The following is a 16,725-nucleotide window of genomic DNA, read 5'->3' on the forward strand; positions in this document are numbered from 1 at the left end:
GAGATATTTTAAATATGAAGTCGGTGACACTAGAAAACACACTGCTGTTGAAACACTCCCTCTTGGTCTCTGTACTAAGCACTGAAACTACTGAAATCATGCTCACAAGGCAGGTATTACAGGAAAAAGGGATCATTGTTCTAGCGCAGAGCGGACCCGGTCCAGTGTAGATGGATTACTGTGCTGTTCGAACAACATTTTGGCTAATCGCTTTGAAAAAGGCAGAGGGGCCGGTGGTGAAATTAGGGGGATCATGTAAACGATAAAGAAAAGTAGAAAGCTTAAAAACAAGAGGAAACACCAGCACATCAGGATAAACTTCATCTCTGGGTGAAGGAGGAGGGTATATCATCATGGTGTACAATGTGTGTGTGTGTGTGTGTGTTTTAATGTTTACAGCCACACCTGCATGATAATACTATCAGCCTGAGAGCCTCTTTGACTGTTTGACTAGTGAAATGATGCCTTCAGTGTCAGGGCAGTAAACCGGTGTTGTAATGCTGCAGTCCTGCTGTATTTTTTTTTACATTTTCAGGAAAAAGGAAGCAGGACTTTGTCTTCAAAAACACTTTAAAAGAATAATTAAAGCATAAGTACAGAGTCCAGGCGTTCTCTGCTCACCTCTGTGCTGATGGGAAGTCAGCTGAGGCAAAACAGTGTCGAGGCTTTTTCCTAAACAGAGAATACAACAGAAAAACACACAAAATGGCTCCAGAAGCCCAGAGATCACACACTGGCTGAACTGAAAAGACATATTATATATTTGCACCTTTATTTAAGCTGAAATCTTCCCTGCAGCCGCTGAGCTACAAACGTTAGCGCTCATCGCATCTTGAGTGTTTGTGAATGTGATGAGTTGGGAATGATACTCAACAATCCACTGTCTCATAAACTGGACTTTTAAGACATTTACGGATAAATGTGTCTTTCTTGCTGAAAGTTGGATGAAAAGACGATAAATCTCACGTCTGTCTGCCGAATATGAAGCTCGTTAGCGCCAGGAGACTGTTAGCTTAGCACACAGCTGACCTAGCTCATGAGAATTATCTCAATTAAACAAACGAGATAATTGTAAAGTTAGTTTGTTTGATCCTTATAATCCTTTTGTCTAACCTTTGGGCACAGCAAGGCTCACTGTTAACCCTTACTGCTTCGTTTTATCAAAGACAACAGATTGTTTCCATTTAAATGTCTGAATCGAATCCGAACATTATCAGAAATCGTATCGTGCAGACTTTGTGATATCAGCAAATATCGTGTGGATCCAAAGAATCGATTTAATATCGTATCATGATGAAACTTGTGATTTACACCCCTAATATCAATCTTCTCATCCAACTCTCTGAACAAGGTGAATTAGTGTATTTCACAAAAATGTAACTTTTCCTTTAATAACATCATTTCTAATACAAAGTTTTGTAGATGCAGAAACAAGAAGGTAGAGAACGATTTCCACTGATTTACCCTGACAAACACACACACACACACACACACACACACACACACACATACACACACACACATCTCTTTGACGCCCATTACTTGTTTAACAGCTCCATTCGGTCTTAATCATCTCCTGAAGCCCTGCAGAGCAGCTGATCTATAACTCTCAGCAGTGTTCATTTGTTCCCTTTGTCTGATCTGTGTGAGATCTGCTCAGAGGCACGAAGCAAAATCAATATCCACGCCGTCACAGCGGGCGAGAAGAGGAAGCCTGCAGGGATCATAGCAGTGTCAAATATTTGCGACATAATCCTGACAGCACAATTTACTCATACAACAAATAATCTGTATTTGTGGGCAAATGGGAAAATAAATAACCTTCCTGATGTGAGTGTAACCCTGCAGAGGATCGTGGGCCTGTGCACGAGGACAGATCGATGTAACAACGCCAGCACAGGCTTCACTCATACAATAATACACATGACACTAATGTAAGTGACTGTGGCATCTGTTCTCACAGGATTCAGGTGAAGTGTCGTCGTCCACAAAACATTTCTGGAGCTTCACAGAAAAACAGTCGCAGCGTTTCTCCTAAACAATGAAGTAGCTGGAGACTTGTTTTAAAACAGAAATAAACACAAAGTGGCTCCACACAGCTTGTCTGGTGTGATCCAAGTCTCTGGAAACAGAGATCCCCAAGTGGTTTACAGGTTGACAGCGTTTAAACCGTTGACACATGGTGGAGTGGTCGACCTGCTTCAGACCAAACACTTTTAACTCAGCAGCAGCTACAGTGAAGATTTCATCTTCAAAATAGTTTAACACACCTTTTAAATCAATTTGTGATCCTTGGACATTCAGACTCGGATCACGACGAGCTGTATGGAGAAATTATATGTAGTTTTTCTTTTTTCAATTGTTTTGTTACCTGAGTGCTGCAACGTTTTTGTGCTGTGAAGCTCCAGAAATGTTTTGTGGACTCTCTACCGTCAGGAGGTTGAGTAGATAATGACTGAAGTTATCCTTTAAATACACTTTAAATATTACTCCTCCGTGCTGACGACTTCATCTTGTCTTGTCATCTTGTGAAGAGATAAATGAGATGTTTGATATAAATAAACCACAACTTCTTGTCTTCCTGTCTGCAGATTAAAGATAAACAGTGTTTATTAAGGTTTAGAAGTTCTGGTTGGTCTGTGTACGTCTGAACAGAACCAGGCTGGCTGTCGGCCTCTGCATTCAGTCTTAACGCTAAGCTAAGCTAAGCTAGCAGAGATATGAGAGTGGTGTCGATCCTCTCATTTAATTCTCGTTAAAAATAGCGAGTGTGCACATTTTTAAAACGCTCAACTGTTCCTATAACGTGAAGCCTGAGCACTGAGTCATGCACTGATACCGGGCCGCCTGGTCCTGAGGGAGTTCACTCCATAGAGACAAAAGGAGTGGTAACCAGCTCAATGACTGAAGCACAACGGGCAGAACCACAGGGACACACCGACAGTGACTCAGTTTCCTGCGTATGAACAAACAACACAATATATCTTTGTGTTGACATCAGTGTCCATTTATTTCAGCGTTATCTGATGCGTTCACAGTGTTCGGCCTCGCTGAGTATCTGTCTGCTGTGGAGTCCACTCGATATCATCAGGTCCTCATGTGGAGATAAGCTGGTATGTCATCTGCTTCCACTCCTGCCAATCAAAACCATTTTATCGCTTTCCACGCAGAAACCACGCAGTTGTTGCCGTGGTGATGTCCGACTGTCCTCATATCTAACCCACCCACCCAGACGCTGCGCGGTGACCGGATCTTTCGGCCCACTTCTTGGTGAAACCAAATGATCCAGCTTTGCTCTCTCAGGCTTGTCTTGTCTCTTCCATGTTGGCGCTGCTGCTCACATCACCAGGTTTGGAGGAGCGACAACAGAAAGAAAAAAGAAAGAAAGAAAGAAAATGCATCTTCTCTACAGGTATTTACAATAAAAGGCCTTATGATCATAGTATATGAAGAACAATATAAACAACAGACACCACGAGGTTTACTCCTGGTGTGTTTCATACCAATGAACTGACTCTGACGTGAGCATTTAAAGGGAGGATGCTTCACTGAGACATAAAGTTGAATCAGCAGTTAAACTCTTCAGACATTTTAGACACGTTGATTGTACGAGACAAGAAGCTCCTTCACATTATTTTATTGCTCAAATACTTTCCGAAGAAACCACATTTATTTATTTATTTCACAAACAAAAACATTTAAAGATGGCTGGATTTCATTATTATTTATGAGATAATTTGGTACATTTAAACGTAAACCCTCTTTCTCTCACACAGACACACAAACACACAAACACACACACACACACACACACTTGTCACTCGTCTCTCTCGTCTTTATCCTGCAAGCACTTCTTCACGCGCGTCATTGTGAAGAGTGCCGTCAGGAGGCAGCACAGGAACAGGACGGGGAAGGACGCACAGGCCCACCACAGCTGCCTTTCTCCAAATACTCCCACCACAGTGTCCCTCCGCCTGGCGTAGTCCCTGAACAGAGCCTCCAGCTGGAACATGGTGCACAGAGACAAGAACACGTGGAAGATCTGGTGACCCTGACCCACAAAGTCGCAGCGGCCCGGGAAGAAGCGCTCGGGGATGGGACAGGAGAAGAAGAGTGCGGACAGCAGGAAGGAGATGATCTGGAGGGCGTGGAAGGGCAGCGAGGGTTCCTGTGTCCAGGAGACGGTGACCAGGCGATGGGCTACGGGGCTGATGTCCAGCACGTATGCCAGGGTGGTGGGGATCAGCTGGCAGACTTTACGCTGCAATGGATAAGGCCGCCGGTACCTGAACTTAGCAAAACAGCAGCCCGCACAGGAGAGCCACCCGAAGAAGGCAGCTCCGGGCAGAAACAGCTGCCCGATGCAGCTGTCTCTCCACGCCGGCTCTGACGTGTAGAAGTAATGTCCGAGCGAGCAACCGTACTGATACACAGCCACACCCACATAGTCCATGAAGAAGACGGAGTAGTGCGCATGTTCAGAGCGAGACTGCAGGAGGTGAGCTGCCACACTGAAGAACAGATAGGTGAGGGAGGACACCAGGAACACAGTCAGAGGTAGAGAGGCTGCGTCCAGGGTGTACCCCAGGGCGTCTACGTTGGCCCACCAGCGGAGCAGCAGCACAGGGCCCGCCAGCAAGTGGGTCCACACGTTCAGGGATTCATTGTGTCTCTGGAAGAGGCTGAGGAGGTAGCAGCGCCAGTCCTGCTGGATGGGGCGGTAACCCGACAGGATGTAGGGCTCTCTGAACAGGCTGGGGACCTGGGCGGCAGCGACGGTGGGGCTGGGCGATGGAAGGGAGGAAGACGGGATGAGGTCTGTGAAGCGCGGCAGGTGGACGAGGTGCTTGATGCTCAGGGTCAAAGGGCTGAGCCGCTGCAGGATGTCGCCCGACATAGCTGGATGACGGGTGGAGGAGAGGAAGAGGAGGTGGAATGAAGGCCGAGGAGAGAACAGCCTGACGGAGACAAAATGTAAAAGAGACAGTAAACAACAGGACGAGAGACACGAAAGAGATTCAGTTAGAAGCTACAAAAGTACTGAGAGGACAAAAACGTCTTCCTCTCAGGTTTCCTGCACAGACACGAGTTTAGAAACTGATGGAAAAGCAAATCAGCGCGGTTCGGTTTGACGGCCAAAAGTGCTGCTGGACAAACGGCATAGATAACAGCAGCTCTCGTTAGCAGCAGTTAGCAGCAGTTAGCAGTTACTCAGGTGATTTGCTGCACCTTCCTTGTCCTGAATATGAATTTGACAGGTTCTCACACACCTTTAAGTACATTTCATATCATTCACTTTCAGACTTTTACTCAGAACTACTCATATTGTTTTGACACAACATCTTTACTTTTACTAAAGTATGACACGTCCTTCATTGAATTTAATTTAATTTATTTTATTTGTAGACAGACTATGTACAATATTAAACATAAATGTTGCCATCTGATGCATTGTACCAGAGTTAGCTTAGAGCTAATTTACATCTTGGCAGGTCATAATTAAAACTTCACATAGTTATAGACAAAAATGAACAAAAATAAACTATAATGAACATAACACAGTAACACAGAGCAGTACATCACAAACACAAAATACACACACAGAATATATTATTCAAGTTAATAAATAATAAAAATATAAGGTTTATAGTGGCACGTTGTGACTTTGGATATTGACAATACTGTGACTCTGATCATATTTTGATTAATTGTGTATGAAGGCGGGATATAAGAACAGAAGGTGAAAAGAAAGTAACGTCTGAACTCAATCTGGGGGATTAAAACTGGGAGAGGAAGTTTTCTGAAACTTCACACATCCAGCCACGAACACATGCTGTGAAACATCAGCAGGATGTTTCTGAGTCCTGGCGCCACACTTCTTTCAGTGTCTCATCTGACGGTGCAGATTTAACATGTTTATCTCGTTTTCAGCCACAGTCTGGGTTATTAGACAAAAAAACAAATACGCAGAACATGAGAGCATGCATGACAGACATTCCTCTCCGTATGAGTCATGTGCATGAGGAGCAGGTATGAAGTCAAACCTGCAACAACCAGCTACGAACACACAGGGAAGAATGTAGACGACTGCTGTCTCCAAGGTAAACGAGCACCTACTGAGGCAACCACACAAACAAACACCCATCTGAGGATAGACTGCTGCAGAAAACAGCCGCTGTACCCCCTCCACGACCATCCCCCCTCAGAAACTCTGCTCACCTGACCTGAAACATCTGCACATACTTAAATCTAACAAGTTTAAATGAAGGTTTTCATGATACACCAACAAAGTGACGTCTCCACCTGCTGCATGTGCATCTGAGCCCATGAAGAAATACCAAATAAAGTGCTCTTTTCCTTTAATTCACCTTGATGTTGCCACAAAGAAACTTCACTTCATCCTTTCCATGTCAACACAGAAACAAAACAGCTCACACAAATCAAAGTAGAAATGATTTACACGGTCAAAATGGAGCCTGTCCAAACAAACACACAGTCAGATAGAAGTGTTCAGAGGAGAAGAAACACCACCTCACCTGCTTGTGTCGCCACTGAACACCTGTTGCTCCTCTGCTGCAGTCTCAGTAGAATAAACAGGCTGACTCTGCTGCAGAGTTTCCTCTGTGGAAGGTGAGCAGACCCAGCACACTACAGCATGTTGAGGTAGAGAGGTGTTTCAGAGGCTGCAGGGAGGTGCAGGCTGAAAACACAGTGGAGAGTGTGGGCGGGGCTTAAATGACCGGAAACGCCCCCCCACCACCACCGAAGTGCAGTCATCATCAGCATCAACAAATGATAGAAAATTATAGTTAATTACATTATGACAAAACCTTATTAAGGATGAAACACTATAGAAAAATAAATAATAAAAAAATAAAGTGTATCGTACATTTTGTATGTGTCTCCATCTGCTGTCTGCTGTGATACAGTGCATGCATTTATTTATTTTTAAAACTATAACGCCCTGGCTGTTTTTACATCTGCAGTAACCTGTAAATAACATGAGTCACCATGTTTTGCACAAGCACACCGGCTGGAGTGCAGTGCATGCTGCCATTAAACCCAAAAGGTATTCAAGATATATATTTTAAAAAATGACATTAATTCGACTTTAAAACCATTTAAATCATTTGTGTGTTGTTTGAATCATGTGTTCATTATAAACGAATGAACACAGAGCTGACAGTCTGTGTTTAAAGCACGTTGTAACAGCTGATTTGATGTGCACGGCGCCACCTGCTGGACAGACTGTTTACGTCAGCTACACTCGGCTCTTCCGCCTTCCTCACAGCCCCGCCCCTTCCTGCTCCGTTTTCGCGCGAGTTCTTCGAAGGGGCGGGGTCACGTGGTGTCAACCGTGGATTCTATTGGACAGCCGCACGTTCACCCGCCGACCATGCAGATGAGTACGTGCCGAGTTGACCAATCGGGTCTCACGCTCGACTTGTGCCGGGAACGAAGTGGCGCGAAAACCTCTCAGTCGTGTGGTTTGACGGCAGCAGAGCAACACGTCCCCACCAGACTCCGTTCAATATTTTAACGTTTTAACGACTAATAACTGATCGGTAATAATGGCAACCGACGTGGTAGATGACCGGGAGATGAGGGAGGCTCAGAGGGATTACCTGGACTTCCTGGACGACGACGTAAGTCCCGACTTTTCCTTCTTTTATGAGGCGAAAATGAGAGAAACCATGCGGCCACAACAAAAGACACAAGCTCCCATTTGATTAATTCGTCTAAAGAAATCACTTTAAAACATCAGTTTTACAAAAGCGACACGGTGTAATTCATCTTGTTGTCAGAGTGAAGTCTGTGTGGAGACTTATTTAATGTTTTCGCCACTTTCTGCTGAAGCCGAGTGAAACTGTTAGCAGGTTATTTGGGTCGAGAATGAATAAAAACAACACGAATGTTTTGTTCATGTGCTGCAGCAAGACCAGGGGGTTTACCAGAGCAAAGTCCGGGACATGATCGGTGAGAACAAGGCTCGACTCATCGTCAACATCAACGACCTGAGGAGGAGGAACGAGGCCCGGGCTGCCAAGTAAGGAGGGGAGCCTGTGTGTGTGTGTGTGTGTAAACTCTGACATGAATGTAAAAACAGATTAAATAACACACACTTCTTTTAACCCTTAGATGCATAAGGTGGTCAAAAATATACAAACATGTAAATATGTTCATGGTGAAAAGTTGTTCTCGTTCATATTCAATGTTTTTGATGTCATGACATTTAAAATTTGAGCTCATGTTTTGAAACATTTGAAGAAATGGTAGTTTTTGGCTGTCGGCAATGTATTTATTGTAGATAACACACTTTACATGTGAGTGTTATCGCCATCTTTTACTTCAGATGATTTTTGATTTGGGGGAAAAAAGAAAATCTGATTTAGATTTGAGATTTATTTATTTTGTTAAAAGTCGAACTTCAGCTCAGTATTCACTGTAATGGATGTGGTGGAGCTTTACCATATTTGATATACAGGTTTTGAATAGTTTTGTCTCTTTGAAGCTGAAATACTTCCATATTACTGAAGTGTCGCCTTTCTTTGTTACTAAATCGTCCAAGGGTGCTGCTGGATCAGAGGACGCCATTTTTCCGTACCACAGATGTAAAGTTTTACTTTGGTTTCACGTGTTGTTGTTGGCAGGCGTTTATTGCGAGCATTATTGTCACACGAGGAAGACGGCATGAATTTGAAAACCATGACACACGTGTTTGACCCAGAGTCAAAGTAAAAGCTGTCATTTCATCCAGGACTCAAATGTTTCCTTGTCTCCGTCAGGCTGATGGGCAATGCCTTTGAGGAGCTGCTGGCCTTCCAGCGGGCTCTGAAGGACCTGGTGGCCTCGGTGGACGCCACCTACGCCAAGCAGTACGAGGAGTTCTACATCGGCCTGGAGGGCAGCTTCGGCACCAAGCACGTCACCCCCCGCACCCTGACCTCCCGCCTGCTGGGCAGCATGGTGTGTGTGGAGGGCATCATCACCAAATGTGAGTCGATTGTTGTTGATCGCTTGTTTCAAAATGTTTCCCTTCGAAGGCAACGTTAAGAACTTGGATATGATTTTCCTCTTCTCGTTCTTCTTCAGGCTCTCTGGTGCGTCCTAAAGTCGTGCGCAGCGTCCACTACTGTCCAGCCACCAAGAAGACGATGGAAAGGAAATACACCGACATGACCTCGCTGGATGCATTTCCCTCCAGCGCCATCTACCCCACCAAGGTAACTGCAGAAGAAGATGTTTCTGTTTACTTTTCAGATACTTGCAGGTATTCTGTTGTAGATTGATTAACAGCGATGGTCTTAACTTTACTTCCTCCTCCTCTCTCGACAGGACGAGGAGAACAACCCTCTGGAGACGGAGTTTGGGCTCTCCATCTACAAGGACCACCAGACCATTACGGTGCAGGAGATGCCAGAGAAAGCCCCCGCTGGACAGCTGCCTCGCTCTGTGGACATCATCCTGGACAACGACCTGGTGGACGTGGTCAAACCCGGAGACAGAGTCCAGGTCATCGGAACGTACCGCTGCCTGCCCGGAAAGAAGGGAGGGTTCACCTCTGGCACGTTCAGGTGAGCTGGAGTAAAACATGCACCGGAGCTGCTGAGTTTATCCACGTGCTGTTATTAATCTGTCACCTTCTGTCGACGTAGAACCATCATGATCGCCTGCCACGTGAAACAGATGAGCAAGGAAGTGTCTCCTTACTTCTCAGCGGACGACGTCGCCAAAATCAGGAACTTCAGCAGGACTCGCTCCATGGTGAGGCTCGCAGCGGTCCAAGCTTTCGTGAAATTGTTGTCACTTCAACTTAAAGGTGCAGTTTGTAAGATTTGGCCACCTGTCAAATTCATAGGCTACTTGAAACAAATGGAGGTGGGCAACATATATCACCAGGCTTTTTCAGTTAGCTCAGTTAGCTGTGCAGCTAGCGGTAGGGACTGGGAGCTCTTCCATTCTTTTAACTTGAACTGTTTTCCCTCAGGATGTGTTTGACCAGCTGTCTCGCTCACTGGCTCCCAGTATCCACGGCCACGAGTACATAAAGAAGGCCATCCTCTGCATGTTGCTGGGCGGCGTGGAGAAGGTGCTGGAGAACGGATCACGTATCAGAGGAGACATCAACATCCTGCTCATCGGTACCAGAGTTTTTTGCTGCTAACGTACTTGTTCAGCCAGGACACGTGTTGAGGACGTTGTGGTTAATGAGATCTCTCGCCATGTTTTCTTCTTCACCAGGTGATCCGTCGGTAGCAAAGTCCCAGCTGCTGCGTTACGTGCTCCACACGGCGCCCAGGGCCATCCCCACCACAGGGCGAGGCTCGTCCGGAGTGGGTCTGACTGCTGCAGTCACCACTGACCAGGAGACCGGTATGACACACACTTACATCTGTACACTGCAACGATAACTTGATTTAGCCATCAACAATTTCATTAATTGGCAGCTTGGTTGTCTAAATTTGTGATTCCAGCTTCATGAATGTGAATATTTTATGTTATTTCCTCCTTTATGACAGTAAACTGAATATCTTTCACTAATTTCTGATGTTATAAACCAAACAACTGATTGATGGGTTGAAAATAATTGTTGACTGTGTCTGACACGTCAGTTTTCTGAGTTGATCCTGCTCACTCTGTGTTTTTATTATTTTTTTCTCCCGAAGGCGAGCGTCGTCTGGAGGCAGGTGCCATGGTGCTGGCTGACCGTGGCGTGGTGTGCATCGACGAGTTCGACAAAATGTCCGACATGGACCGCACGGCCATCCACGAGGTGATGGAGCAGGGCCGGGTCACCATCGCCAAGGCCGGCATCCACGCCCGCCTCAACGCCCGCTGCTCCGTGCTGGCGGCTGCCAACCCCGTCTACGGCAGAGTGAGTGATCCGCCAACGTGTTTGACCTTCAGATGCCAACATGTTGCTCAACTCTGAGCTTTAGTTAAAAACCTGCTCTGTCTCTGCAGTACGACCAGTACAAAACCCCCATGGAGAACATCGGCCTCCAGGACTCCCTGCTGTCCCGTTTTGACCTCCTGTTCATCGTGCTGGATCAGATGGATCCCGAGCAGGACCGCGAGATCTCAGATCACGTGCTGAGGATGCACCGCTACCGTGACCCCCGTGAGCAGGAGGGAGCAGGTACTGTCCCTCAGGACTTTTTAACACTTTGTTTGTCCAGTATTTGTTTAAAAAAAGAGTCTAACTGTGTTTTCTTGGTTTTCCAGCCATGGCTCTGGGCGGGACAGTCGACATCCTGGCCACAGATGACCCAGACGCAATTGCAGAAGAGCACGAAGAGCTGCAGATCTACGAGAAACACAACAACCTGCTGCATGGAAGCAAGAGAAAGAAGTACGCATGCACACTATCTGCCACGGCATGGAAAAACAACAACAACAACAACAACAACCTACGTTTAGTTTTCTAACAGATGAGCTAGTTTAGTAAAGAACAATAAACAGTGAGGTTACTGTATTTAAGTGAATAACTCAATGTTTCCTGTGTTTCAGGGATAAGATCGTGAGTAAGGAGTTCATGAGGAAGTACATCCACATCGCCAAAGCTGTGACACCCGTGCTGACAGAGGAGGCAGCCAATCACATCGCAGAAGAGTACTCAAGGCTGAGGGGCCAGGAGCAGATGGGTGCTGATATCGCCAGGGTGAGCAGGAACCCACACACACCTTTTATATGAAGACAGGTTATTGATAAACACACACACTCGTCAGTACACATGGTTTTGGAGCTCACCTTCCTCCCAGCGTCCTCTGCCAGAGGTCTTTTGATTTGTTTTCATGGAAGGAAAAGGTTATAACACTTCTAACATTAACAGTGGTTCAGTTGTATGTAAATGTCCCAGTGAGCCGGCATCAACAATACCTGAAACCTACAACTGTTGGTCTCATTGATACGTTATCACAATCAATACAGCAGAAACCAGAATCTGTATCATGGATTCTGAAAAATTAAAACGTATTTTTTCATGGTGGACCGCTGACGAGGCGTCACAGCCGTGGAAAGATGCTCTGTCGTCTGTCAGTACGACGGCGGCAAAACAAAGTGAGACTCTGTTTCACTTTTATCCCGAGACACCGCCAGAGGCAAGCTGAGCGTCTTGGAGCAGCTTCAACAATTAATGTTACATATTTAATTTTTGTAGAGAACAAAATGATATGTACTAATTTCAAAACGGCATCAAACTGAGTGTAATTAGTGTGTAGTCACAGCCCACAGTGACAACGTATGTAGACTAGTTATTTTAGCAGGCTGAACAAATGATCTGTGGCTCCTGGTGACGGTTTAAAAGAATCACTCTACCTGCTACCTGATGTGCTGGGACAACATGATCACACTCTGACCTCCTTCCTCCTCAGACCTCTCCTGTGACGGCCCGTACGCTGGAGACTCTGATCCGTCTGTCCACGGCACATGCCAAGGCCCGAATGAGCAAAGCCGTTGAGCTGGAGGACTCGGAGGTGGCTGTGGAGCTCGTCCAGTTTGCCTACTTCAAAAAGGTCTGTGCTGCTGACGGACAGAACGATGATGTGTTTCCTCCCCAGACTCCAGGGTGAAGTAATGTGAATGAAGCTCATGTCTGAGGCTTGTGGTGTGTTCTGCAGGTTCTGGAGAAAGAGAAGAAACGTTCGAGAAAAGAGAGGGACTCTGGTTCAGAGGAGGACGAGGAGGAGGTGTCGGCCACTGAGCCTTCACAGAAGACTGCAAGGAAGAGGTACACACTCACTGACATGTTCTAGTCTCACTCTGAATCTCCCAGTGTACACACGGATGGCTGCAAGTTAAATATATAAAAAACAAACGGTTGTTGTTGTCAGTCTTTAATAACGGTACCATGTGTGTCCTGCAGGGGGCGGCGTGGCTCTCAGGGCAGCGAGCCCTACAGCCCGTATGACTTCAGTGAGGAGCAGAACGTCCCAGAGAGTAAGTGTAACGTACAGACTGCAGCCGGCTGCCTTCACCGTCTCAGTGACTCATCAGTCAACACACAGACACAGTTTACTTCTTCCCATGGTCCAGTTCTGACCTTTGTTCTGTTCTGTCCATCGCAGCGTATATACACAATGACATAATACAGCGTAGTACAACTTGCATGCAGACGTATGTCCCAGCTCATTCAGAGGACGGTGATGGTGTACGTTTACATTTGAGATACTTTTCTGCTACTTCTACTCCACCACACGTTCGAGGGGTGTTTTGCTCTTCTTGCGTCTGACAGCTGTGTTCACTTGTCAGTTTTACAGCTTAACATTTTACATAAAACACAAAATCGTATATTCAGATGCTTAAAGTCCTGCAGCCTTGACCAGATACACTGTAATATATAAAACTCAGGGTCCATTCTGCTTCACAACAAATGTTTTCTTTTGATACTTCATGTTCAAGTTGCTGATGATACTTGTGTAGCGTGAAGAAATATTCTTGAGGCAGGATTTGAACGACTCTTCCACCTGCGCTGAAAAATAACTAAATATGGCACATCCAGCTAAGACCTGTTGGTCCTGAGCGTATTATTACATTTTTAGGATTTTAAACAGTTTCCAGGGGCTTTTAAAATCCTGTACCTGCAATGTTTTAATAGCAAGTTTCTACTTCTGTTGAAACACACATTCACATCTGTCATAACCTTCTTGTTCTCTTGTCAGCATGTTTAGTAACTGGATACTAAATTTTTTCAGTTGGCAGATTTTAACCACAAATCTCTGAAACTGTGAATTCTTAATGTAAACATTCAGATTTTTTTTTTTTTAAGGGTTCATGGTAAAAAATTTCAGCATTAATTCTCTCAGAAGTTGTTTCATGTCGGAGCAAAGTTGGTCTTATAACTGTAAATCAATAACCAATCAGGATCTTGTGAATGAGACTCACTTTGGGAAATGGGTTTCAGTTCTCACACTGGTTTTTATTCTCATTTTCAGTTCAGGCCGGCACCCAGAAACCAGCCAAGCCACGTCAGGAGGAGGAGGCGATGGATGCCACGCCACAGGCTGAAGCTTCCGACGTCTCTGCAGAGAGGTGGGTGACTGATTCAAACCGCTTAGTAACAGTGTGAAGTGCAAACGCTCAATAAATGATCATATTTCATGATCTGTGTCATCAATCAGAACAGATGATGAGGGCTTGAAATGAGGAAAGTCTATAAATTCAATGTTGTGTTAAGTTTGAGCAGAAAACTAACGACGTGCTTCATGACATGTAACCGGTCCGCTGCTCGTCTCCTCCAGGCTGAAGGAGTTCAAGTCGTCCCTGTTCGCAGTCTTCCAGTCGGCTCACGCTCAGTCGGTGAAGATGAAGACACTGATGGACGACATCAACAAGGGGCGCGAGAACCGATTCTCGGAGCCAGAGGTCCGATCCGCTCTGACCCGCATGCAGGACGACAACCAGGTCATGGTGGCCGATGACATCATCTTCCTCATCTGAGCGAGGGGAGGAAGAGGACGGTTTGATTTCATGGACTCTGGAAGAAGCAGTGGTTTATATTCAGATGTAAATACTGGACGCCTCGTTTGTATTCAGTTATCGATGGATTTGGATCCATTATTGTTCATCAGCTTGTGTGTTTGCCAGCAGGAGCAGTGGAGACGGGTCCAGTTTAAATCCTCTCTGCACTTCAGTTCTGTTCCATCGTGGTCGTGATACTTTCTAATGTCCTTGTTACTGTAACTGAGCAGCTCAGCTCATCTGACAGAGGCAGGATCCAGCAGTGAAGCCTGTGAGGACGTCATTAAGTAGCTCCACCAACACTTCTGCTGTCTGCATTTGTAAATAGATAACGACGAGTTTTGAAATGTAAGTGTAGTTGTGTATTAAAAAATAAAATGTAATGCTTTGGAAACAGCTTTGTGTACAGTATCTACCTCTGCATCTCCAGGAGCGTCACTGCTCAGCTAATGTTGGTCATTTTGTGCTGTGTTCTTTTAAGTAAATACAATTTTCTGGAGAAAATGCTTCTGTTACGCTCGGGGACTTTATGATTTCCCAGAAGAGCTGTTCTCAAATCATTAAACCTCTTTCTGCTTCCTTAGCAGCGTGTTTACAAGAAACATCGTCTGACAGCCCCCAAGTGAATCCAGACCCTGCTCTGTGTGGGAGGCGGGCCCTGCAGGTCTGTACGGTGCACGGCTGAGAAAATCACTGCTCTGCTTCACCCCATTAACACTGATCAGGTTCACCATGACGCAGATGTTGGTTGAGGCGGTGGGGCTGCAGAGCGTCGCTGCACCCACTCTCTGGGCCCCGTAACGTTACCCAACTGTGTTTCAGTGCACCGAACACACATGATGAGCTTGCACCTGCTGCCACCATCATCCAGGACACGAGGCGACGACCTCTCTGCAACACCCACGGCTGACTCATATCACAAACTGTATCAAAAGCTACAGCCTCGCGTCTTTCCCCTCAGCCAGGTCTTTAGTTTTAGTTTCTTTTGCAGCTGCTCGTCAGACTCAAAATTACCGAATTACCAGTGACGGCTTGTTCTTTTCTCTTTAGTTATAGTTTAGATCAACATTTTGGTAAACATACTTACTTGCTATGGTGCATAGATGAGATGATCGCTATCACGTTCACATGTCTGGTACATACAGAGCTACAAGCAGCTCTTAGCTTAGAGAAAGAGAATAAAAACAAGTTGTGTTCTCATGAAGGTTTTGCTTCCTTCCAACAGAGCGAGACTAATTGTTTCCCCTCCATTTCCAGTCTCTATGCTACGCTAAGCTAACCGGCTGCTGGCCTTAGCTTCCTAGTTGAGGTTCACATAAATAACTCCTGAAATGTCACTTCAAGACAACGAATAAATCTGACTGAGAAAAATGATCTCGTCCAACGTGTGCAAACGTTTTCTTCATTCCCTGGAAGTTTTCCAACAAGAGGGGAAGAACTGAAGCTGCACTACATTCAAACATTTACCTTTCTCTCTCGTTACTTTCCCTCATTTCAGTGTAATCAGAACTGCTGATCCTTTCAGTAAGGTCCAGACTGAGTAGGCTACTTCAGCAGGCCGAGAGAACTGCAGATGCATCAGAAGCAGTTCACGACAGTGTCAGCATCTGCAGAAACTCACTGAGCTGTACAGACTGATGAGGGGGATTTTATAGTGAGTTCAGTGAGGAAGTCGTTGATATTCATCTTCCTTTCATGCTCTTCAGTAGAAACGCATCAGATGAGGTGAAAGTCGTTTTTTCCGGCCACCTGTCTTCATCTGAGCTGCACCGGGACCAACATGAACTGTGGGACACTGAACTCACTTCAGCAGCAGTTTATTTCTCCCATCTCATTTCTGACCACAGCTCCACCTAACCAACACTTTCCTCTTAAAGTTGATCCCAGATCATCTCATCGCTCTTTGTGGATATAAAACCGGCGGCTCTGCATTAATATTCTGTCTTGAACTTCGCTCTCTTCTCTCCCTTTCATCTGTTGTTCATTTCGTCCTGTGATTGATTATTGATTGGCTGGATGTAAAAGCTTCGACTCCACTCGCAACGAGCGGCAACATGAATAAATGATCTTGAACTTGACGCCGTCACTTGGTGTCGAGCCTTTGGGAAATAAAGCGGCTCAGTGTTATATAACCGACCGAACTAGTTGACTGGCTTGTCGGAGCACTTCACTGGGAATAATTTGGAGAAAGAGGAAGTTCTGTTCGGCAACAGAAGATAGAAACATTACGAAAAGAGGGAAAGAGCTGCAGCTCTGCTCATCGTG

At 45.6% G+C, this 16,725-nt stretch overlaps 2 protein-coding genes across 2 annotated transcripts; one reads left to right on the forward strand and one right to left on the reverse strand.

The window, feature by feature from the left end:
- Positions 1–3,470: 3,470 nt before the first annotated feature.
- Positions 3,471–6,688, reverse strand: paqr8 (progestin and adipoQ receptor family member VIII). Its single transcript, XM_084377055.1, has 2 exons — positions 6,537–6,688; positions 3,471–4,958 (listed from the first exon to the last, which is right to left on the reverse strand). The coding sequence occupies exon 2, from the start codon at positions 4,895–4,897 to the stop codon at positions 3,818–3,820; it is 1,080 nt and encodes a 359-aa protein (XP_084233181.1). The 5' UTR covers positions 4,898–4,958; positions 6,537–6,688; the 3' UTR covers positions 3,471–3,817.
- Positions 6,689–7,427: 739 nt separating this feature from the next.
- Positions 7,428–14,857, forward strand: mcm3 (minichromosome maintenance complex component 3). The gene is made up of 17 exons (XM_084377925.1): positions 7,428–7,646; positions 7,935–8,047; positions 8,787–8,995; positions 9,094–9,224; positions 9,337–9,575; positions 9,657–9,765; positions 9,989–10,142; positions 10,243–10,374; positions 10,668–10,876; positions 10,966–11,140; positions 11,227–11,353; positions 11,512–11,662; positions 12,375–12,515; positions 12,621–12,730; positions 12,866–12,939; positions 13,935–14,031; positions 14,241–14,857. Exons 1-17 carry the CDS (start codon positions 7,572–7,574, stop codon positions 14,437–14,439), a joined length of 2,445 nt encoding a protein of 814 aa, XP_084234051.1. The 5' UTR covers positions 7,428–7,571; the 3' UTR covers positions 14,440–14,857.
- The last annotated feature ends 1,868 nt before the right edge of the window (positions 14,858–16,725 follow it).

The sequence above is a fragment of the Pagrus pagrus genome (genome assembly GCF_965226575.1).
Source record: "Pagrus pagrus genome assembly, chromosome: 16".
Taxonomy (NCBI): domain Eukaryota; kingdom Metazoa; phylum Chordata; class Actinopteri; order Spariformes; family Sparidae; genus Pagrus; species Pagrus pagrus.